We start from the raw sequence: 24,112 nt of genomic DNA, 5'->3' as shown, positions 1-24,112 counted from the left end.
TTAAATTATTACCTGGAGGATTTATGTATTTAACTATTACAAAATTATATATACACTACTGTACCACCAGTGCAGAGACCCTTTCTGTTTTTAGGATTTCCTCTATGAGAACCCACATGTGGTTTTCTAATTTTCGTTCTATATTAAAATCCCTTTAAAGCATTAAATCATGCCATGGTTGGCAATTCTGAGTTCCTGAAAATAGCTGAGTCACTGCAGCTGATCTTATTCTGATAAGCAGAATGCTAGTGACTCAAAACTACAAAGCCTTCTCCACTCCCATTCCCTGTGACAGGGCTCCATATGTTATTATTGACTTCGTCAGTATGTCTTGCTTATTGCATCTGAAAGCATACATGGTAAATTTAGATTTATGGCTTTAAGAAGAAAATATACTCAGAAACATTTTTCATTTTTTCTTTTAATTATACTTTAAGTCCTGGGATACATGTGCAGAACATGCAGGTTTGTTATATAGGTATACATGTGCCATGCGGTTTGCTGCATCCATCATCCTGTCATTGACATTAGGTATTTCTCCTAATGCTATCCTTCCCCTAACCCCCACCCCCTGCTATCCCTCCTCTAGCCCCACATTCCCTGACAGGCCCTGGTGTGTAATGTTCCCCTCCCTGTGTCCATGTGTTCTCATTGTTCAACACCCACTTATAAGTGAGAACATGCAGTGTCTGGTTTTCTGTTTTTGTGTCAGTTTGCTGAGAATGATCGTTTCTAGCTTTATCCATGTTCCTGTAAAGGACATGAACTCATCCTTGTTTATGGCTGATAGCATTCCATTGTGTATATGTGCCACATTTTCTTTATCCAGTCTATCACTGATGGGCATTTGGGTTGGTTCCAAGTCATTGCTATTGTGAACAGTGCTGCAGTAAACATACGTGTGCATGTGTCTGTATAATAGAATGATTTATAATCCTTTGGGTATATATGCTGGGTCAAATGGTATTCCTAGTTCTAGATCCTTGAGGAAGCTCCACACCGTCTTCCACATGGTTGAACTAATTTTGACTCCTGCCAGCAGTATAAAAGTGTTCCTATTTCTTCACATCCTCTCCAGCATGTTGTCTCCCGACTTTTTAATGATCACCATTCTCACTGGCCTGAGATGGTATCTCATTGTGATTTTCATTTGTATTTCTCTAATGACCAGAGATGATGAGGTTTTTTGTTTTTGTTTTTGTTTTTTTTTTTGTATGTTTGTTGGCTGCATAAATGTCTCCTTTTGAGAAGTGTCTGTTCATATCCTTCACCCTCTTTTTGATTGGGTTGTTTGTTTTTTCTTTTAAATTTGTTTAAGTTGTTTGTAGATTCTGGACATTAGTCCTTTGTCGGCTGGAGAGATTGCAAAAATTTTCTCCCATTCTGTAGGTTGCCTGTTCACTCTAATGATAGTTTTTTTTTTTTTGTTTGTTTGTTTGGTTGGGTTTTTTTTTGCTATGCAGAAGCTTTTAAGTTAATTAGATCCTATTTGTCTATTTTGGCTTTTGATGCCATTGCTTTTGGTGTTTTAGTGATGAAGTCCTTGCCTGTGTCTATGTCCTGAATGGTATTGCCTAGGTTGTCTTCTAGGGTTTTTATGGTGTTAGGTCTTATGTTTAAATCTTTAATCCATCTGGAGTTAATTATTGTATAAGGTGTAAGGAAGTAATCAAGTTTCAGCTTTCTGCATATGGCTAGCCAGTTTTCCCAACACCATTTATTAATAGGGAATCCTTTCCCCATAGTTGTTTTTGTGAGGTTTGTCAAAGGTCTGATGGTTGTAGATGTGTGGTGTTATTTCTGAGGCCTCTGTCTGTACCATTGGTCTATATCTCTGTTTTGGTACCAGTACCATGCTGTTTTAATTACTGTAGCCTTGTAGTATAGTTTGAAGTCAGGTAATGTGATGCCTCCCACTTTACTTTTTTTTTTTCCTTAGGATCGTGTTGGCTATGCGGGTTCATTTTTGGTTCCATATGAAGTGTAAAGCGTTTTTTTCCAATTCTGTAAATAAAGTCAATGGCAGCTTGATGGGGATAGCATTGAATGTATAAATTACTTTGGTTAGTATGGCCATTTTCACAATATTAATTTTTCCTAACTATGAGCATGAAATGTTTTTCCATCTGTTTGTGTCCTTTCTCATTTCCTTGAACAGTGGTTTGTAGTCTCCTTGAAGAGGTCCTTCACATCTCTTGTTAGTTGTATTCCTAAGTATTTTATTCTGTTTGTAGCAATTGTGAATGGGAGTTCACTCATGATTTGACTCTCTGTTTGTCTATTACTGATGTATAGGGACTGGAGAACTCCCTCTCCTAGCCAAGGGAAGCCATTAGGAACTTTTCCTGACACTAAGAAACATTTTTCATAGTATTTGTTTTGGAGTTTCATGTGTTTACATTAAGGGCCAAGGTTAAAGTCACCTGTCTCTGAACTGAGAAATATGCTACTACTATGGGCTGGGCATGGTGGCTCACACCTGTAATCCCAGCACTTTGGGAGACTGGCGCAGGCAGATCACTTGAGGTCAGGCATTTGAGACCAGCCTGGCCAACATGGCAAAACCCCGTCTCTACTAAAACTACAAAAATTAGCCAGGTGTTGTGGTTGTGTGCCTGTAGACCCAGCTACTTGAGAGGCTGAGGCAGGTGGATCACCTGAACCCAGGTGGTGGAGGTTACAGTGAGCCAAGATTGTGCCACTGCACTCCAGGACTTGGGTGACAGAGTGAGACTGTCTCAAAAAAAAAAAAAAAAAGAAAAAAGAAAAAAGAAAAGAAATGCTTATCATAATCTTTCTCTGATTCTTTGGTTGAAAAGATTTGGTTTAATGATTTTTTAAAGTAGTCAGTAATACTTAGTATTAAGCAAGTGAGTGTTTGATATGTTCAGATAACTTAATGAAGTGTTAGATGCCCATGGATACTTTCCACTTCCAGGAATCCAGTCCTTTATATAGAAAGATTAAACCCATTTTCAGTTTATGAAACATTCATGGGGGAGTTGTGCCTTTTATTTTTTCATTTAGCCAAGTTGAACAAAGAAAGTTTTTGGACTTTCTTTGATATTTAAAAAGATACAAAGAAGGGAGAAAAATGTCTTATTTTAAAAATCTGGCCCTGAGTTTCCAGTTCTGGGAAGGATGGATAAGTGTATGCCTTCCTGTCTTCGAATGTATACAACTATAAAACCTGGACAAAATGCCTGGAGCGACTATTTAATAACTCTGAAAAACAAATAGTAGCAGGTATATTGGGTGAGAAGACCAGAATTTGAAGTACCATTAAACTGACAGTGAGTTTACCATTTTTTCCCCTCTTATCCTCCTGCCATTTGGACCTAGAGGCAGGTGCAGCTGCAAAAGTACATAAGTTTGAGGACTAAAAAGGAACCCCAAGAAACCTGGAGGAGCCCATGAAAGCAACTCCATATGGTTATCCATGAACTATTTGGCTTACCTCTGTGTTCTGTGTGCATGGATTTATTCCCCTTAGAATATAAATGGTCTTGAGAACTAAACTAATAGATAGGTGACTACCCAGACTGGCCACTCTGTGGTGTACACAGGGCACACATCTGATAAGTAGTATAAAGCCTTTGAAAACTTAAACAAAATTGTTAACATTCTCCAGAACACCCAGAGTCTTGTATCGTAATATCCAAAATGTTCATGGTATAATCCAAAATTACTCAGTATAGGAAAAACCAGGAAAATTTCACCTTGCATGGGAAGAGACAATGAATGCCATTGTGGAGTAATGTAGATGTTGGAATTACCTGACAAACTTTAAAGCATCTAGTATACAAATATTTCAACAGGCTTGCCCAAATACTTGTGAAACAAATAGAGAAACAAAGTTCTCATGCAAGAAATAGATGATGTGGAAAAGAACCAAATACCAACACTAAAATGAGAAGCTCACTGCGTGGCCTCAGTAGCAGAACACAGGTGACAGAGGGAAAGAGTCAATGAAGTTGAAGATAGATGAGTAGAAATTATACAGTCTGAATGACGGAGATAATAAAGATGGGAAGACAAATGAACAGTTTCAGGGACCTGTGGAATGAGAAGAAAAAGTCTAATATTCATGCCTTTGGAGTCCCAGGAGGAGAAGACAAAGGATATGGTGCAAAAATAATCTGGAAAGTTTTCAAGTTGGTAGAAGACACAAACCTATGTATATGTCTTCTAGAAGTCTAGTGAACCCAAGCAAGATAAACCCAAAGAAACCTGCATTCAGAAACATCCTACTCAAACTTCTAAAAGCTAAGACAAAGAAAATACTTGAGTCCAGAAAAAAAGAACGTATTATATATAAGGAAACAATGATTCAGATGACTGTGGATTTCACACCAGAAACCCTGGAGGCCATAAGGAAGTGGTATAGCAGAGCATAGAAAGAAGATAATTGTAAACTTAGAATTCTGTATCCAGCAAAAATAGCCTTTATAAATGAAAATAAAAGAAAGGCAGTTTTAGGTGAAGGAAAAGTCAGAGAATTCAGCTAGGGGACCTATACTAAATAATAGCGAAAGGAAGTTTTTCAGACAGAAGGGAAGTGATATCAGAAGGAATATTGGCACATCAGGAATAAAGAACAACAACAGAAATAGCAGATTTATATGGAAATATAAAAGACTCTTGAGGTCTTCAAAATATATTTAGTGGTCGAAAGCATTATTTAAGATTACTATAACTTAAAGGGGGGATGGTAGAGTAATCTATATGATGGCAGGGTCTCTTCCTTTTTTGCATTGTAAAATACTGATTCTAAGTAAGCTCTGAAAAGATAATTATTGATATTGTAATTCCTGGAGCAATCACTTAAAAAACTATACAAAGTGATGTAGGAGAAAACACAATAGGTACATTAAAATAGAATACTAAAATTATTTAACACAAAAGAAAGCAAGAAAGAGGGAGAGGAAATAGACCATGAGAAACAGAGGAAATAATAACAAGGTAGGTAAAAATCAAAATATATCAATAATTATATTAAATAGAAGTAGTCTAAAAACAGTCCAAATACAGAGATTATTAGACTCTAAAAAACTCCAACAAATTACCGTGCAAAAGAAGTTGACTTCAAAAATAATGATATAGGAAGTTTATTAAAAGAGTATAAAAATATACATTATTCAAATGTTAATCATAATTAAGGCTTAGTGAGTGAAGCTTAAAGTAGGCAGAGAAAATGACCAGGAATACAGAGGAATGTTATATAATGATTAAAGGTCAAGTAGAGGGGAGTGGGGCCAAGATGATCAACTAGAAGCAGCAGCGATTGGAAGCTCCCTTGGAAAAAATCCAAAACAGTGTGTGAATCCTGTACTGGCAACTGAGGTATCCAGGTTTGGTCATTAGTACTAGCTAGGCAGCTGGCATGGCCCATAGAGGGGAAGGAAGAGCAGTGTGGGGACTCACCTGACAGCCACATGGGGCAGGGGAGCCCCCACCCCCAGCCAAGTGGTTAGTGAGTGTGCTACGCAGCCTGGGAAACTGTGCTCTTTCCACGGAACTCTACAGCCCACAGATCAGAATATCCCACTCCTGAGCCCACATCACTGGGGCCTTGGGTCCCAACCACGGATCTGTGTAGATTCTCACTGGGCTAAAATTGGCCTAAGCCAGCTGAATCCCCAGGGGGAAGGGCAGCAACCACCACTGCTATGGCTGCCTGCTCTCTAAGTTGCCTGAGCTCCTTGTGGGAAGGGCGGCAGCCAACACTGCAGCTTCAGAGCTTCCCTGCAGGAACTCCAACTCCAGCCAGGGGCTGAGGGACAGAACTCTGATCTCCCTGGGCCTGAATCCCTAGGGGGAGGGGTGGCTGTACCCTCTGTGGACCAGCAGTCTTAGTCATTCCTCCTGTTACTACTGAGGAATCTAGGCAACCCAGATGAGTGGGTTCTCCCCAGCACAGCACACCCCTTCCGCCAAGGGACAGCCAAAGTGCTTTGTTTAATAGGTCTTGTTTCCCATGCCACTCAACTGGGTGAGACCCTCCATCAGAGATGGAAAACTCTCTTGAAATAAGGCAGGCAGACAAGACTATAGAAAAAAGAGCAAAAAGGAATGAACAAAACCTCCAAGAAATATGGGACTGTGTAAAAAGACTGAATCTAAGACTTATTGGAGTACCTGAAAGAGACAGGGAGAATGGAACCAAATTGGAAAAAACACGTCAGGATGTTATCCAGGAGAACGTTCCCAACCTGGCAAGATAGACCAACATTCAAATTCAGGAAATACAAAGAACGCTACCAAGATACTCTATGAAAAGATCAACCCAAAGACACATAATCATCAGACAACATTCACTAAGGTTGAAATGCAGAAAAAAAAAATGTTAAGGACAGCCAGAGAGAAAGGCCAGGTCACCTGCAAGAGGAAGCCCATCAGACTAACCCCAGACCTATCAGCAGAAACCCTACAAGCCAGAAGAGATTGGGGGTCAATATTCAACATTTTTAAAGAAAACAGTTTTCAACCCAGAATTTCATATTTGACCAAACTAAGTTTTATAAGCCAAGGAGAAATAAAATCTTTTTCAGACAAACAAATGCTGAGGGAATTCGTCACCACCGGGCCTGCCTTGCAAGAGCTCCTGAAGGAAGCACTAAATATGGAAAGGAAAAACCAGTACCGGCCACTGCAAAACATACGAAAATATAGATACTAATGACACTATGAAGAAATGGCATCAATCAATGTGCAAAATAACCAGCTGGCATCATTATGACAGGATCAAATTCACAAGTAACAGTATTAACCTTAAATGTAAATGGCCTAAATGCCCCAATTAAAAGACGCAGATTGGCAAATTGGATAGAGTCAAGACCCATGGGTGTCAGTATTCAAGAGACCCATCTCATGTTCAAAGACACATATAGGCTCAAAACAAAGGGATGGAGGAAAATTTATCCAGCAAATGGAAAGTGGAAAGAAGCAGGGGTTGCAATCCTATTCTCTGACAAAACAGATTTTAAATCAACAAAGATAGAAAAAGATAAATGGCATTACATAATGATAAAGGGATCAATTCAACAAGAAAGGTCTGTGTAGAATGACTGAAAAAATATATATGCACTCAGTGTAGGAGCACCCGGATTCATGAAACAAGCTCTTAGAGACCATCAGAGAGACTTAGACTCCACACAATAATAGTGGGATAATTTAACGTGCTACTGTCAATATTAGACAGATCAATGAGACAGAAAACTAACAAGGATATTCAGGACTTGAGCTCAGCTCTGGATCAAGTGGACCTATTAGATATCTACAGAACTCTTCACCCCAAAACAACAGAGTATACATCTTCTCAGTGCCACATGGCACTTACTCTAAAATTGACCACATAATTGGAAGTAAAACGTTCCTCAGCAATACAAAATAACTGAAATCCTAACAGTCTCAGACCACAGTGCAATCAAATTAGAAATCAAAATTAGAAACTCACTTAAAACCACACAACTACATGGAAATTGAACAGCCTGCTTCTGAATGACTCCTGGGTAAATATTGAAATTAAGGCAGAAATCAAGAAGTTACTTGAAACCAATGAGAACAAAGAAGCAATGTACCAGAATCTCTGGGATACAGCTAAAGCAGTTTTAAGAGGGAAATTTATAACACTAAATGCCCACATCAGAAAGCTAGAAAGATCTCAAATCAACACCCTTACTAAAAGAACTAGAGAAACAAGAGCAAACAAATCCAAAAACTAGCATAAGACAAGAAATAACTAAATATCAGAGTGGAACTGAAGGAGATAGAGACATGAAAAACCCTTCAAAAATATCAATGAATCCAGGAGTTGGTTTTTTGAAAATATTAATAAAATAGACCACTAGCTAGACTACTAAGGAAGAAAAGAGAGAATCAAATAGACACAATAAAACATGATAAAGGGGATATCACCACTGATCTCACAGAGATACAAATTATCATCGGAGAATACTGTTAATACCTCTATGCAAATAAACTAAAAAATCAAGAAGAAATGGACAAATTCCTGAACACATACACCCTCCCAAGACTAAATCAGGAAGAAGTTGAATCCCTAAATAGACCAATTACAAGTTCTGAAATGGACCAGTAATAAATAGCCTACCAACCAAAAAAAAGCCCAAGACCAGAGAGATTCACAGATGAATTCTACCAGAGGTTCAAAGAGGAGCTGGTATAATTCCTTCAGAAACTATTCCAAACAGTTGAAAAGGAGGGACTTCTTCCTCATTTTATGAGGCCAGTATCATCCTGATACCAAAATCTGGCAGAGACACAACCAAAAAAAAAAAAAAGAAAAGAAAAGAAAATTTCATGCCTGTATCCCTGATGAACATTAGTGTGAAAATCCTCAGTAAAATACTGGCAAACCGAATCCAGCAGCACATCAAAAAGCTTATCCACCATAATCAAGCCAGCTTCATCCCTGGGATGCAAGGCTGGTTTCAACATATGCAAATCAATAAATGTAATCCATCACATAAACAGAACCAATGATAAAATCATGATTATCTCAATGGATGCTGAAAAGGCCTTTGCTAAAATTTAGTATTGCTTCATGTTAAAAACTCTCAATAAACTAGGATTCATGAAACATATCTCAAAATAGTAAGTGTTATTTATGACAAACCCACAGCCGGCATTGTACTGATTGGGCAAAAGCTGGAAGCATTCCCTTTGAAAACTGGCACAAGACAAGGTTGCTGTCTTTCACCATTCTTATTCAACATAGTATTCGAAATTCTGGCCAGGGCAGTCAGGAAAGAGAATGAAATAAAGCATATTCAAATAAGAAGAGAGGAAGTCAAAGTGTCTCTGTTTGCAGATGGCATGATACTTTATTTAGAAAACCCCATCATCTCAGCCCCAAAACTGCTTAAGCTGATAAGCAACTTCAGCAAAGTCTCAGGATACAAAATCAGTATGCAAAAATCACAAACATTCCTATACAACAGCAGTGGAAAAACAGAGAGCCAAATCATGAATGAACTCCCATTCACAGTTGTTACAAAGAGAATAAAATACCTAGAAATACAGCTAACAACGGATATAAAGGACTTCTTCAAGGAGGACTACAAACCACTTCTCAAGGAAATGAAAGGACACAAACAAATGGAAAAACATTCCATTCTCCTGGATAGGAATAATCAATATCATGAAAATGGCTATATTGCCCAAAGTAACTTATAGATTCAGTGCTATTCCTATCAAACTACCATTGACATTCTTCACATAATTAGAAAAAACTTCTTTAAAATTCATGTGGAACCAAAAAAGAGCCTGCATAGCAAAGACAATCCTAAGCAGAAAGAATAAAGCTTGAGGCAACATGCTGCCTGACTTCAAACTATACTACAGTGCCTCAGTAACCAAAACAGCATAGTTCTGTTACCAAAACAGACATATAGACCAATGGGACAGAATAGAGACCTCAGAAACAATACTGCACATCTACAACCATATGATCTTCGACAAACCTGACAAAAGCAATGGAGAAAGGATTTTATATTTAATAAGTGGTGCTGGGAAAACTGGCTAGTGTATACAGTAAACTGAAACTGGAGCCCTTTCTTACATCTTATACAAAAATTAACTGAAGATGGATTAAAGACTTAAATGTAAAACCCAAACCATAAAATCCCTAGAAGAAAATGCAGGCAGTACCATTCAGGATACAGGCATGGGCAAAGACTTCATGACAAAAATGCCAAAAGCAATTGCAGCAAAACCCAAAATTGACAAATGTGATCTAATTAAACTAAAGAGCTTTTTTGTACAGCAAAACTCATGAGTGAACAGGAAGCCTACAAAATGAGAGATGTTTGCAGTCTACCCATCTGACAAAGGTCTAATACCCAGAATCTACAAGGAACTTAAGCAAATTTATAAGAAAAAAACAACCTCATCAAAATGTAGGCAAAGGTTATGAACAGACACTTCTCAAAAGAAGACATTTATGTGGCCAACAAACATGAAAAAAAGCTCAACATTGCTGATCATCAGAGAAATGCAAATCAAAACCACAATGAGATACCATCTCATGCCAGTCAGAATGGCGATTATTAAAAAGTTCAGAAACAATAGATACTGGCGAGGCTGTGGAGAAGTAGAAATGCTTTTACACTGTTGGTGGGAATGTAAATTAGTTCAACCTTTGTGGAAGACCGTGTGGTGATTCCTCAAGGGTCTAGAACCAGAAATACCATTTGACCCACTAATCCCATTACTGGGTATATACCCAAAGGAATAAAAAATCATTCTATAAAGACAGATACACACGAGCGTTTATTGCAGCACGATTTACAATAGCAAAGACATGGAACCAACCCAAATGCCCATCAGTGATAGACCAGATAAAGAAAATGTGGTACATATATTTATGGCTGCATAGTATTCCATGGTACCATGGAATACTATGCAGCCATAAAAGGAATGAGTTCTTGTTCTTTGCTAGGACATTGATGATGCTGGAAGCCATCATCCTCAGCAAACTAACACAGGAACAGAAAACCAAACACCACATATTCTCACTTATAAATGGGAGTTGAACAATGAGAACACATGGATACAGGGAGGGGAAAATCACACACTAGGGCCTTTTGGTTGGGGGCAAGGGGAGGGAGAGCTTCAGGAAAAATAAGTAATACATGTGGGCTTAAAACCCAAGTGACGGGTTGATAGGTGCAGCAAACCACATGGCACACGTATACCTATGTAACAAACCTGATCGTTCTGCACATGTATCTCAGAACTTAAAGGGAAAAAATGAATAAATAAAGTCAGTTCATCAAGAAAACATTTGAATCCTAAATGTGTGTATACATAACAACTGAGCTTCAAAATACATGAAACAAAAACTTACAGAAATAAAAGGAAAAATAGGCAAATCTACAATTATATTTGGAGATTTTTCACTCTTATTTTTGTAATAAATAGAACTAATAGATAGAGAACATCAGTGAGGATATAGAAGTGCACCATCAAACCAACTGGAATGATTGATATTTATAGAACATTCTATTCAACAGCAGAATACACACTTTTTTCAAGTGCCTATAGAACATTCACCAAGATAGACCATATTTTGAGTCATAACACAAACCTGAACAAATTTTAAATAATTGCAACAATTAAAAGTATGTTCTCTCACTATACTGGAGTTCAACTAGAAATCAATAACAGAAAAATAACAGGAAAGTCTTCAAACTCTTAGATTAAAATTAAGCAGCAGCCTTATAAATAATCAGTGGGTCAAAGAGGAATTCTCAAGGGAAATTTAAAAATATTTTGAACTGAGGCCGGGCGCGGTGGCTCAAGCCTGTAATCCCAGCACTTTGGGAGGCCGAGGCGGGTGGATCACGAGGTCAAGAGATCGAGACCATCCTGGTCAACATGGTGAAACCCCGTCTCTACTAAAAATACAAAAAATTAGCTGGGCATGGTGGCGTGTGCCTGTAATCCCAGCTACTCAGGGGGCTGGGGCAGGAGAATTGCCTGAACCCAGGAGGCGGAGGTTGCGGTGAGCCGAGATGGCGCCATTGCACTCCAGCCTGGGTAACAAGAGCGAAACGCCGCCCGGTTTCACCATGCAGAAAAAAAAAAAATATTTGAACTGAAAGAAAATGAAAATACAATATATCAAAATTTGTGGGATATAGCTTAGAGCAGTGCTTAGAGAGAATACTATGGCATTAAAAGCTTATTTAGAAAGAAAAATATCCAATCAATAATTTAAGCCTTCACTTATGAACTAAAAAAAATATTAAGAGCATAATAAACAAAAGGTAAGTACAAGGAAAGAAGTTATAATGATGAAAGTAGAAATCAATGTTATTGAAAATAGAAGAACAATAGAGAAAATCAGTAGAACCAAAAGCTAGCTCTTTGAAAAGATCAATAAAATGATAAACCTTTAGCAAAAGAGTCAAAGAGTAAAAAAAGAAAACACAAATTACCAGTATCAATGAAACAGATGGTATCATTACCCTGCAGGCCCTATAGACATTAAAATCTTAGCAATGGAATCCGACATATATATTCTCTCTATATACATTTAACAGCTTGGATCAAATGGATAATTCTTCCAAAACCACAAACTATCAAAAACTCACCCAAGATGGTATAGATAATCTAAACAGGTTATCTATAACTATAAAGAACGGAATTCAGGGTTTAAAGCCTTAAAAAGAAATTTCCCTTGGCCAGGCACAGTGGCTCATGCCTATAATCCCAGCACTTTGGGAGGCCGAGGTGGGCAGATCACTTGATGCCAGGAGTTCGAGACTAGGCTGGCCAACATACTGTATTTTTAGCGAAACCCCATCTCTACTAAAAATACAAAAAATTAACCTGGGCATGGTGATGCATGCCTGTACTCTCTGCTACTCAGGAGGCTGAGGCTGGAGAATTGCTTGAACCCAGGAGGCAGAGGTTGCAGTGAGCTGAGATTGCACCACTGCACTCCAGCCTGGGCAACAGAGTGAGACTCTGTCTCTAAATCAATCAATCAATCAATCAATCTCTAGACTCACTTGGTTTCTCTGCCAAATGTTTTCAAGCATTTAAATGAGAAATGACACTGATGAAATAAAATCTCCTCCAAACAATAGGAAAAACAATCTAAAGAAGAAACTCACATGATTATGTCAATTGATACAGAAAACAGAATTTGGCATTATGCAGCATCCGTTTATGTTAAGAACTCTCATGAGGAACACACTAGAAGCAGAAGGAAACTTTTCAACTTGATGAAGGATGTCTCCCAACAAATCTTATAGCTACATCAAACATTGTTGAAAGATTGTATTCTTTTAGTTCATTTGGGATGCTATAACAAAAATACCACAAACTTGTTGGCTTATAAAGAACAAACATTTATTCTTATAGTTCTGGAGGCTGGAAAGTTCAAAGTCAAGGTGCCAACAGATTTGGTGTCTGCTGAGCACTGTCTTCCTCATAGGTGGCACCTTTTTAGCTCTATCTTCACATAGTAAAAGGGGCTAGTTAGCTCTTCTGTGGTCTTATTTATAAGGGCACTAATGCCAACCAAGAGGGCTTTGACCTCTAACCTAATCACTTCCCCAAAGGCAGTACTTCCTAACACCATCACCTTGGGGGTGATTTCAGCATGTATATTTTGGGAGATTCAAACATTCAGACCATTGCACTAAGATTAGGAATATGGCAAGAATGTCTACTCTCACTACTCCTGTTCAACATCATACTAGAAGTTCTAGCCAGTGTAATAAGGAAAGAATAAGGGCAGGTGCTGGGGGGAAGCAAACAAATTGGAAAGGAAGAAAAAGAAAACTGTCTCTGTTCTCAGAAAAAAAATATCCAGTGAAAATTGTAATGTCTATATTGAAAACTTTTTTAAAACTGTGAGTTAAATTTGTAGGATTCAAGATCAGTATACAAAAATCATCTATATATATTAACTATGCAATTGGAAACTGGAATAAAAAATATAATTTATAGTCATTCCAAACAAATAAAATACTTAGTATAACTTTAACAAAACATGTATAAGATTTATATGCTGAAAACTACAAAAGTCTGGTAGAAGAAATCAAAAACCTCTGTAACTGGAGAGGTGTATTGTGTTCATGGATTAAAGTACTTAACATAGTAAATATTTCAGTTCTTCTCAAATTGGCTTATAGATTTAACACAATTTCAGCTAAAATTCCAGTAGGGTTTTTTTTTTTTTTTTTTTTTTTTTGTAGATATAGACAAGCTGATTATAAAGTTTATATGGGAAAGTAAAGGATCTAGAATACCTGAAGCAATTTTGAAAACCAAGAATAAAGTTGAAGGAATTACCTGATTTTAAGACTTACTATAAAGGTATAGTAATCCAGGCTATGTGGTACTAACAGAGGTGTAGACATAGTCTGGTGGAACAGAATAAAGCACAGAAATATATCCACACAAATGTGGTTAATTGACTTTTGATAGAAATGTAAAAGAGATTCCATATAGAAAGAATTTTGTTTTTTAGCAAAGGGTAGTGAACACTTGGACGTACATATGTTAAAAAAAAAAAAAAAAGAACCTTGATCTAAATCTCACACCTTTTTAAAACAACTCAAAATAAATCACAGATCTCAATGTAAAATGTGAGACTATAAAGCTTTTAGAAGAAAGCAGAGGAAAAATCTTCATGACCTGAAGCTAGGCAGAGAGTTCTTAGACATGACACTAAAAACATAATCCATAAAGGAAAAAGTTGTTAAAGTGGACTTCATCTATGAGTGCGTTAAGGGAATGAAAAGAAAGTCTACAGGCTGGGAGAAATTATTTGCATTTCACATATCTGACCAAGGACTTGTATCCAGAATATATTTAAAAAACAACTCAACAATAGTGAAATAAAAAATTTAATTTTAAAAATTGGCAAGAACTTAGAACAGACATTTATCCAAAGAGGATGGATGGCAAATAAGCACATGAAAGGATGTGTGACATCTTTAGCCACTAGGGAAATGCAAATTAAAACGATGATGAAAACCCATTATACTTTTTAGAGTGGGTAACATTAAATACTGATAATAGCAAGTGCTGACAAGGATGCAGAGCAACTGGAACTCCCTTAATTGCTGGTGTTAATGGAAAATGTTTGGGCAGATTTAAAAAAGAAAAAAATTAATTAAACATATATTTACCACATGACCTAGCAATCTCACACCTGGATATTTACTCCAGTGCTAGGAAAACTTACTGCTATACAATAAGCTGTATATGAATGCTCATTGCATCTCTGTTTATAATCACTAAAAACTGGGAACATTGCTCTGTAGTTCATCCATAATACAGTGGAATACTCCTCACCAAGAAAAGGAACAAACTGTTGATACATGCAACCACTTAATTGAATCTCAGAGGCATCATGAGTAAAACAATCTAGTTTCAAACGGTTAGACAGTATATGATTCCATTTACAGGACAGTATAAAAAACTGAAAATTGTAATGAGAGAAAACAAGTTGTTGGTTGCCAGAAGTTAAAGATGAGGAGAGGATGTGACTATAAGAAACAGCATGAGGAACATTTTTGGGGTGATGGGACTGTTCTGTATCTGGATTGTGGTGGTAGTTACATGTGTTCGAATTCATAGACTTATATACCAAAAAGTCAGGTTTATTCTATGATAATTAAAAATTTTTAAAAGCTAACTCTGGCTTCAGTGCCTTGGCTCAGAAACAAGATAGAATACCTTTTATGGAAATAGTCCACATGCCCTAAAATGTTTAGACCAAAGTAATTAATTAAGAAAGAAATTGGAATATGGCTTTGGAAAAGGACCTTTTAGATACAGAAACAAAGAAAATGAGGGAGAGAGAGCTTAGTCATGTTGTGGGAGGTGGGGAGACTCTAGGATGAAAATCTGATTCCAGGCCATCTTCTGTGTTGGGAACTGCAGAGGTACTTGGATGTATAATATTTTGTTTTGAGTGGTTTGCCGAGATACAGTGTATCTCCATCACGGAGACTTTCTGTAAAAGTCTGCTGCACCCCACAGACTGGGTTGATAGTACTTTGGAGGAAAAGTAGTCGGGAGAACAAGAGTGTAGCAGTGAGAGGCAAGATAGGTAAGAGTTCAGTGTGAACAGAAGTCAGAGTTAGGGTGAATGTGAGGATTTAGAATGTGTAGAATGGTAGAGCGAAGAGCTGGGTTTCCTACAGTATGTCTCTGTCTTGTTTTCTACCACTAAAGAAAAGTATAATTGTAGAGTAGACAATTTGGGGAAAAGCAGAAAGGAGACATCTAAGTGGTGAAAGTTTAACCCTCTTTGTCCTACCAACTGCTTACATTTATTTTATTATAGTTTTATTAGTTAAAACCTTAGTGCCAACTGTTAATCACTAATTTTGTATATACCGTATGTAGTAGTCCCTCCTTGTCTGCAGGAGATGTGTTCCAAGACCCCGCCGGTAGATGCCTGAAACCCTGGATAGTACCAAATGCTATAGATACTATGTTTTTTAAACCTGATAACCAAGGCAGCTACTAAGGGACTAACAGGCAGGGAGCATATACAGCGTGGATTTGCTGGACAAAGGGATGAGTCATGTCTCAGGCAGAGTGGGACAGCAAGAGATTTTATCACACGACTCAGAATGGTGTACAATTTGAAACTTATGAGTTGCTTATTTCTGGAAATTTCCATTTAATATTTTTGCACTGCACTGATTGCAGGTAACTGAAACTCTAGAAAGCAAAACCTCAGATAAAGGTGAACTACTGTCCTTTCCACCCAGCCTCTGATATTAACCGTAAGCCATTGGGTGTGTTTCTCATCTGAACAGATGTTGAGGAAAGAGAGTCAATTTTCCATGATTTATAAGTAGGGTATTCACTTTATAGGTTATTTTTACCAATTTAAAATCTATCTAATTCTTTTCCATGAGGGAAGATAATATAGCTTAGTTAAGTATAATAGGTTTTGAAGTCAGACAGACCTGGTGTCCATCCCAGTTCCACCACTCATTAGTTGTGAGTCTTGGCCAAATTACATCCTCTTTCTGAGCTGAAGACAGCTATGGTGCCCTTGCCTCACAGGGTTGTTGCAAAGCTTAAGAATCTGCATCATCCATCTACCCTGTAGACTCATATCATCCTTCTCAGTTATCATCTTTTGGTGGTTAAATGACAAATTTACCATTAACTCAAAAAACATTTAAAAGTTATGATGGGCTCAAGAGCCAAGTAGAACTAACCCTAGTAATGCAAGACCAGCTGAACTGCTGACTAGCTGTAAGCAGCACTCCACGTTGGCCACTGTGCTGCCCTACCTACCGTGACTTGTTCAGAATTGGAAACATTACTGAAGACTTCTGAAGACTTTAAAGTATTGCTATGAAAGGATCAGAGAGACAATATACTTTTATCCTAAAAAAATGCCAAATGCTTCTTCACTGTGTTTAGTTATTGTAGTGTGTGGGTTGAGGTTCTATCATGATCTGCAAAATATGGTGTATAGTCTTGAAGGAATGAATCAGAAGAGACTGCATGTGAAAATGAATCAGAGGACACTGTAGCCTGAATGTTCCCAAGTTGGGAAGGGGTGTGTGTATTCAGAGGGAGGAGTGAATGAGGCATTCGTCAGCACACTGGGCAGACCTAGAGGGTAGATTCTAGAAGAGGGATTATAGTTGCAAAGTGACAGATCTCCAGCATGAGTTAGATGAGCACAGTTTTCTGGCTAGGAAGAAATAGATTAAGTTAGACTTGTGTAACCAGTGGTTTGCTTCTCCGTCAGCATTTGTATTGCCGAACAGTATTTTTGCCTTTGTGGCTGCAGATCTTTTTTCCCCCATTTATTTTATTGCATTTTAGGTTTTGGGGTACATGTGAAGAACATGCAAAATTGTTGCATAGGTACACACGTGGCAGTGTGATTTGCTGCCTTCCTCCCCATCACCTACATCTGGCATCTCTCCCCTTACTATCTTTCCCCAGCTCTCCACCCCCACCGTCCCTCCCCTATTTCCCCCCAACTGACCCCAGTGTGTAGTGCTCCCCTCCCTGTGTCCATGTGTTCTCATTGTTCAACACCCGCCTATGAGTGAGAACATGCGGTGTTTGATCTTCTGCTCTTCTGTCAGTTTGCTGAGAATGATGGTTTCCAGGTTCATCCATGTCCCTACAAAGGACCCAAACTCATCGTTTTTGATGGCTGCATAATATTCCATGGTGTATATGTGTGTGGCTGCAGATTTTATTGTTGTGGTGAGGCTAGCTGGAAGTCTCTTTTAGTGGCTGATGAGTGATGGGACAGGAATTGGTTTGCCTAGAGATTGACCTGACTGGGAGTCAGTGGTTGCTGGAATCCAGATGTTCCCTTTTGAGGCTACTCAGCTGTAGTAAGACAAGATCAAGAGAGGGATGCTATTGAGAGATTGAGGGCAAGAAGACGGCAGACAGATCAGAGGAACAATGTCCCGTCAGGATAATGGGGAGACTTATTAGTGTTGCGTTAGGTCATTATACTAACATTCAAACAGGTAAGGCTGCTGGTCGTAGCAGGAAGGCTAGGTACCGAGGGACAGGCCTCAGTCGTGACTGAGATATCAGGCTAGGTCCCAGGCCTAGAGAACAGAAAGCTGTCCAAGTCCTGGAATGGGTACAGGTGGAAACTTGGCTAGAGTGAAGTCTGAGCCACTTGGTCTCCTTTGATAGAGTTCCTTACATTTTTGCAAGATAAGGATAGGACTATTCTTTGTGCCTGGTGCAAGGCTGAGTTGGGAAGTAAGTAGCGAGTAGAGGTTAAAGAAGATGGATAATGGGAACAGGAATTATAGAATCTTTCTGTTTATTGTGGTAATTTCCCTGGCATTATCATATTTTCAGTTAACTTTTAAAAAGTGTTATTATTTTGAAGGAATATATGCAAACCGTGTTTAAATACAGTTCCCTGCCTCATCTGTCCTTATCCTTGAATCTCACTCCCAGAGGCTGTCATTTCAACTCTTTAGCTTTTTTTTTTTTTCTGTTTACCTTTATGTTTCTAAATAACATGCTTATAATTCTACTTCTTGATTTTTTTTTCAATATTGGACATAATCTGGAAACTTCACACTGGGAAAGATTAGAGTTCTGTTATATTCTCTATCCAACCTTTTCTCTTCCTCACCACCAGACACTGATCCTTCCCTAAATAGTTACTCGTGTAAATAAAATTTGACAGTTATTAACTATGGAAAGTATTTTTGTTTGGTTAGTTATTATGACTGCATGTACCGTGATTGCTTTTCTTTCTCATAAATCATTTAGTTTTTCCTCAAGTTAATGACTTCAGTTCCCCACCCCCGCCACGGTATCTGTATCTAACCTGTGTATCTCTGGTAGAATTGTAAAACTCGTAATGCTCTAAAACTCTTTAAATAGTGTTTTCTTTTTTCACTTTGGAGACATCCCTTCACCTTTGCTTTGTAGGCATGCTACATAGCTGTCTAGAAAGGTTCTTCACCTCTTTCCTGTCTGTGTAAGTTTCTTGGTTCCTAAATCCTGAGTTCTTTGTTTTGGAGGCATATCTTCCAGTAGCTTTCTGAGAAAAGCAGTATGGAAGGTAAAATATTTTGAGAGCTTTACATCTCCAAAACTGCCCTTTGCCCCCTTTGCCTCATATTTCGATCACAGTTGGTTGGGTATTGAATTCTTGATTGGATGTCATTTTCCTTCAGAATTATAAGGGCATCACTCCATTGTCTTACAGTCTTCAGTGTTGCGTCTGAGAAGTCTGATGCCATTCTGATCCCTGTTCTATTGTATATAAACACTTTCTTTTCTGGAAACTTGTAGACTCTTTCTTGGTGTTTTGAAATTTCAGAATGGTTCTACAGTAGATATTTTGTTGGTAATTATTCCAGACACTTGATAGATCCTTTCAGTGTGAATGTTTTTCTTTTTTGTAATATTTTTATCTTGTGTTTTCTTCATTCTCTTTGTGGATGTTGGACCTCTTGGAATAATCCTTTAATTTCTTTTTTTCCTTCTGATTTCCTCTTTGCTTTCTTCTTCTATTTCCTAGAAAATTTCCTCATTTCTAACTTTCAATCTTGCTTTGAAGATTTTTTTTTTCCATTTATGCTGCCACATTTTTGGTTTCCAAGATATTTTTCTTTGTTTGTTTGTTTTGTTTGTTTTCTGAATGTTTGAGTAATACTTTCCTATAGTACTCTCATGAACTAGAAAGTTCATGAATGGAAATATCTTTATTTATTTCTCTAAAGACTTTTAAGAAACTGCCCCCTGTGTGATCTGTTTCTTCAGAGTTCATTTCCTTCCATTTATGTTGTTCTTTGCCTTTCATGTTAGTTTTCCTCACACATAGGGTGATCCTTTTGTGACCTTTTACATTTAAGAGTGAGGTGCTAAAATGTGAGTGGAGCTGTGTGTGTATGGGTGATTCTTACTGACTGGTGCGAAGCTGGACATTTCATTGAGGGGCGCACCAATGTCACTATCTGTGGGTCTTTTATTTTGGGCCAGTTTTCACAGAGAGAAATCCTTCTGTTTCCTGGCTGGTTACATACATGACTGTGTTCCAGAACTGAGGGGAGAAAGCTGTTTAGAATTGCGGGTGTGTTTGTGTGGGGGGGAGAGGGTCTCATTGTTCCAGGCAGAGTTTCACTCCCTCCCACTACTTTTAGGAATGTATTTCATTTCCACTCAACATTTAGGCCTCTTTGATGGAACATCTCCAAATAGTAAACCTTCAGGTTTCTCCCTGGATAGAGAAGCACAAGGCACATACATGGCTCTATAGGTTCAGGGATCATCTGGGATATGTGTGCTGCTATAGTTATGTATGTTACCCTGGGTCGCTGAATGTAAATTGATAGAGTTTAGAAATATGTGAAATTTATGGTCTCTATAAATATTCAGATTAAGTGGTTCTTGTTAAAAGATAAAACTGGCCAGGAAGATAATCCTGTGTAATGGTGGCAATATTCCTTTTTCTAGGTTGTACATTTTCCTCCTTTGGTTTGGTCTCTTTCAGAACAAATTGGAGCTCTGGCAGATCAGCACATTATTCATGTGGCATGCGGAGAGTCCCACAGTCTGGCCCTCAGTGACCGGGGTCAGCTGTTTTCTTGGGGTGCAGGGAGTGATGGTCAACTAGGACTCATGACTACTGAGGATTCTGTGGCAGTGCCCAGGTAAGAATGTCACAGAGAGGAATCTGGTTTTCAAATGTTAGTCTTTTTAAATATTATTTCCTGCTGTTGATTTGTTAGACTCCTTGCTTTTCTTGTTTTCTTCATTTAATTGCTATTTCCTTTGTGCTGCTTCTGTGCCTTATACTATTACAGCACTTGTCATAAAAGTTGCAAATATTTATACAAGTGTCTGTCCCTGGTTAAAAAATGTGAGTCCGTTGGGAACTGTACTTTATTCTAGTAGCCTGGTTGCTTGCTGAGTGCCTGGCAGTCAATAAATGAGTAAAAAAGACATCTTTCACATCGTAGACTTACTAACCTTCAACTGAAAATTGCAAGTCTGAATTCCTCAATTAAGTACTTTAAAATAGAATCACAAGGCTCACCTGTTAACTCTAATAATAGGCCAAATTACCTTAAGCATTACAAACAGCTAAAATACCAGATATACATAGGTTCTTTAATGCAAAAATATTAATACAGTAGGTTTTGAGTCTCTTAAAGATTTACTTAAATCTAAATCTTAGATGATTTAGCTATTCAATCAAAATCAACCCAAAACACAATTAAGGTTTTTAACGGCATTTCATTTTTAAAAATGAAGTAATCTGTACGACAATAATAGCTTAATATTCACTAGTGGTGTTCAAATTATGGTTGACTTCCAAGGCTTTGATTTGTGTATAGTTTTCTCTTATAAGTTAATTGAAATAAATTCATTAATTTATACCTTTGTATTGTAGAAAGTAACATAGCTTTGATGTCAAAGTATCTAATAGTTGCCACTAAGAGAACATCCCAAATATTAAAGTTACGTTCAGAGGGACATTTTAGGGGTGGTGTCTCAGTGTGTTGAGATTCTTAATGATCAAAGAGCTGCCATTTTATTTATTTGATTTTTACTCCTTTATGCTATGAATGTATGAATGTACCACATACTACTACTGTAGTACTTGTCACACGCTTTGTAATTGTTTATTTAATACCTGTTTTTATTACAAAGCTGTGAACTATTAATGGCAGGATAATTGGATGATTTATTTTAGCATTATCTGCTAGGAGTACCTGGCACATACATTGCTCAATACAATTTAATAAATGGCCTCTCCCCCTCTGCCTAATTATTGTCCCTTTTAAAGGACAGCATATTCTCCTTCCTCTTCCTTTTTGCCCTTCTTAGATTTTTGTCTCTTTAATCAAAAGCTGTGTTAAATACGAGGAACATGGAGATAAGAGTGATTTGATTCGTTTCCTGATTTAGGACAGGTAATGTCTTAGATTCATTTCTTCAAAAAATTGATTTAATTTTGTGGCAAGAGGAAGCGTGGCAGTAAGAAAAAAGAAGTGCTGGATTTTATGTTGTGTGTAATATTAGGGAAAATATTTATAGTATTAATGACAAAAATATTTCATTTGTTGATGACCAAAACACAATTGAGGTTTTTAATGGCATTTCATTTTAAAAATGAAGTAATCTGTGCTACAGTAATAGCTTAATATTCATTAGTCATGTTCAAGTTATAGATGACTTCTAAGACTTTGATTTGTATGTGGTTTTCTCTTATAAGTTAATTGAAATAAATTCATTCATTTATACCTTTGTATTGTGGAAAGTAACATAGCTTTGATGTCAAACAAGCCTTGGATTCTAATACCGGGTCTGTTACTTGTAAGGTGAATGACCTTGGGCAAGTTGTTTAACTTTTCTAAGCCTCAGTTTCCTAACTTAAAAATGGAATTACTTATTGTGTACCTTACAGAGTTATGGGGAGGATAGAAGGAGACAAGTAGGTAAAGACAGTATGTGCTTTCACTGTGCGTATCCCCTCTTCCCCACCTCAAGGGTACAATTTCTCTATTATGTATCTTTGTTCTTTTGACCTGCTTCTTTTCTACAACAGATTGTGACAAGGGTAATGGTGGTGGGGAATTTGAGTGTAAACTTGATAGGAAAGAGGGTTCTTGCTATATAGCAACCTGAGAAACACTGGTCTCATTGGCAGTAATGCATTTTTCAATTTTAGAAACTAGTGGTGTTCCACGAACTATGGATTAACACAGCTTGGGTGAATGTTCAGGGAATTAGTCTGAGTGAAAAAAAGCCAATCTCAAAAGATCACCTACTGTATGATTTCATTTATATGGCATTTTTTAAATAACAAAATTTTAGAAATGGAGGATAGATTAGTGGTTCCAAGGATTAGGAACAGGAGAAGAGGAGGAGTGGTTATAAAAGTTTAACACGAGGCGTACTTGTGTTGGAACTGTTTGGTTCCCATATGACTGTGGCAGTAGATACTTGAACTTACATGATAAAATTAATACCCAGAAGTGAGTAAAGTAAAACTGGAGAAATATGATTAAGATTGGCAGATTGTACTAATGTTAATATCCTCAATATCCTGGTTATATTATACATGGTTTTACAAAATCCTATCAGGGGAAACTGGACAAATTATATAAGGGATTTATCTGTATTATTTCTTAAAATTACACATGAATCTGCAGTTATATGAATAAAAAAGTTCATTTCTATTTGGTACTAAATGTGTTTGTGAACTCTATTTTACATTTTTATATCTGAGAAAATAAAATGTGAACAAAAGCAGTATCTACGTGTCAATCTAAATAATCCTCTATCCTCTCCCCCAAAGGATATCTATCTTCTAAGATACTCCTCTTCCAAGGGGTATCTGTCCGACCCCTTAGTTTCCGTGGCACAATACACATATGGAAGGTGAACATGAAAACTTGTCAACTATTAAAATAGAGAGCAGGAGGTATTCCCAGGGAGCCCAACTCTCTTAAGACAGTGCCAAGTACTTTAACTGGAATTTTTCATTTAATTCTCACCACAACTCTGTGAAGTAGGTGATGTTCTCTCTCTTTCACATGAACAAGCAGGGGAATAAGATTTGAAGAGAAATCATGTGACCCTCCTCTTTACCATCCTAGGAAATTTGGGTTTTGGAGGCATGGCCCTTATTATTTTTTTAAATTGTGGTAAAATACATATATCATAAAATTTACCGTCTTAACTATTTTTTTTTTTTTTTTTGGGACGGAGTTTCACTCTTGTTACCCAGGCTGGAGTGCAATGGCGCGATCTTGGCTCACCGCAACCTCCGCCTCCCGGGTTCAGGCAATTCTCTTGCCTCAACCTCCTGAGTAGCTGGGATTACAGGCACGCGCCACCATGCCCAGCTAATTTTTTGTATTTTTAGTAGAGACGAGGTTTCACTATGTTGACCAGGATGGTCTCGATCTCTTGACCTCGTGATCCACCCACCTCGGCCTCCCAAAGTGCTGGGATTACAGGCTTGAGCCACCGCGCCCGGCCTCCGTCTTAACTATTTTTAAGTGTGTAGCTCAGTAGTGTTAAATGTGTTCACAATGTTATACAACCAATCCCTGGAACTTTCTTTTTTCTTGCCTTTTTTTTT

The 24,112-nt window shown here is 37.7% G+C and overlaps 1 protein-coding gene across 5 annotated transcripts in view; it reads left to right on the top strand.

The window, feature by feature from the left end:
- Nucleotides 1-24,112, top strand: part of HERC3 (HECT and RLD domain containing E3 ubiquitin protein ligase 3) — a 115,208-nt gene that overhangs the window by 35,279 nt on the left and 55,817 nt on the right. For all 5 annotated transcript variants that reach the window (XM_032239851.1, XM_032239856.1, XM_032239852.1 and 2 more), the window contains one exon: nt 20,510-20,669. In XM_032239851.1, the coding sequence (XP_032095742.1) occupies nt 20,510-20,669 (160 nt within the window). The remainder of the gene's footprint in view (nt 1-20,509; nt 20,670-24,112) is intronic.

The sequence above is a fragment of the Sapajus apella genome, unplaced genomic scaffold (genome assembly GCF_009761245.1).
Source record: "Sapajus apella isolate SASKATOON/1434 unplaced genomic scaffold, GSC_monkey_1.0 scaffold45, whole genome shotgun sequence".
NCBI classification, from domain to species: Eukaryota; Metazoa; Chordata; class Mammalia; order Primates; family Cebidae; genus Sapajus; species Sapajus apella.
The sequence above is the reverse complement of the archived record's forward strand: the minus strand, read 5'-3'. Positions and strand labels throughout refer to the sequence as shown.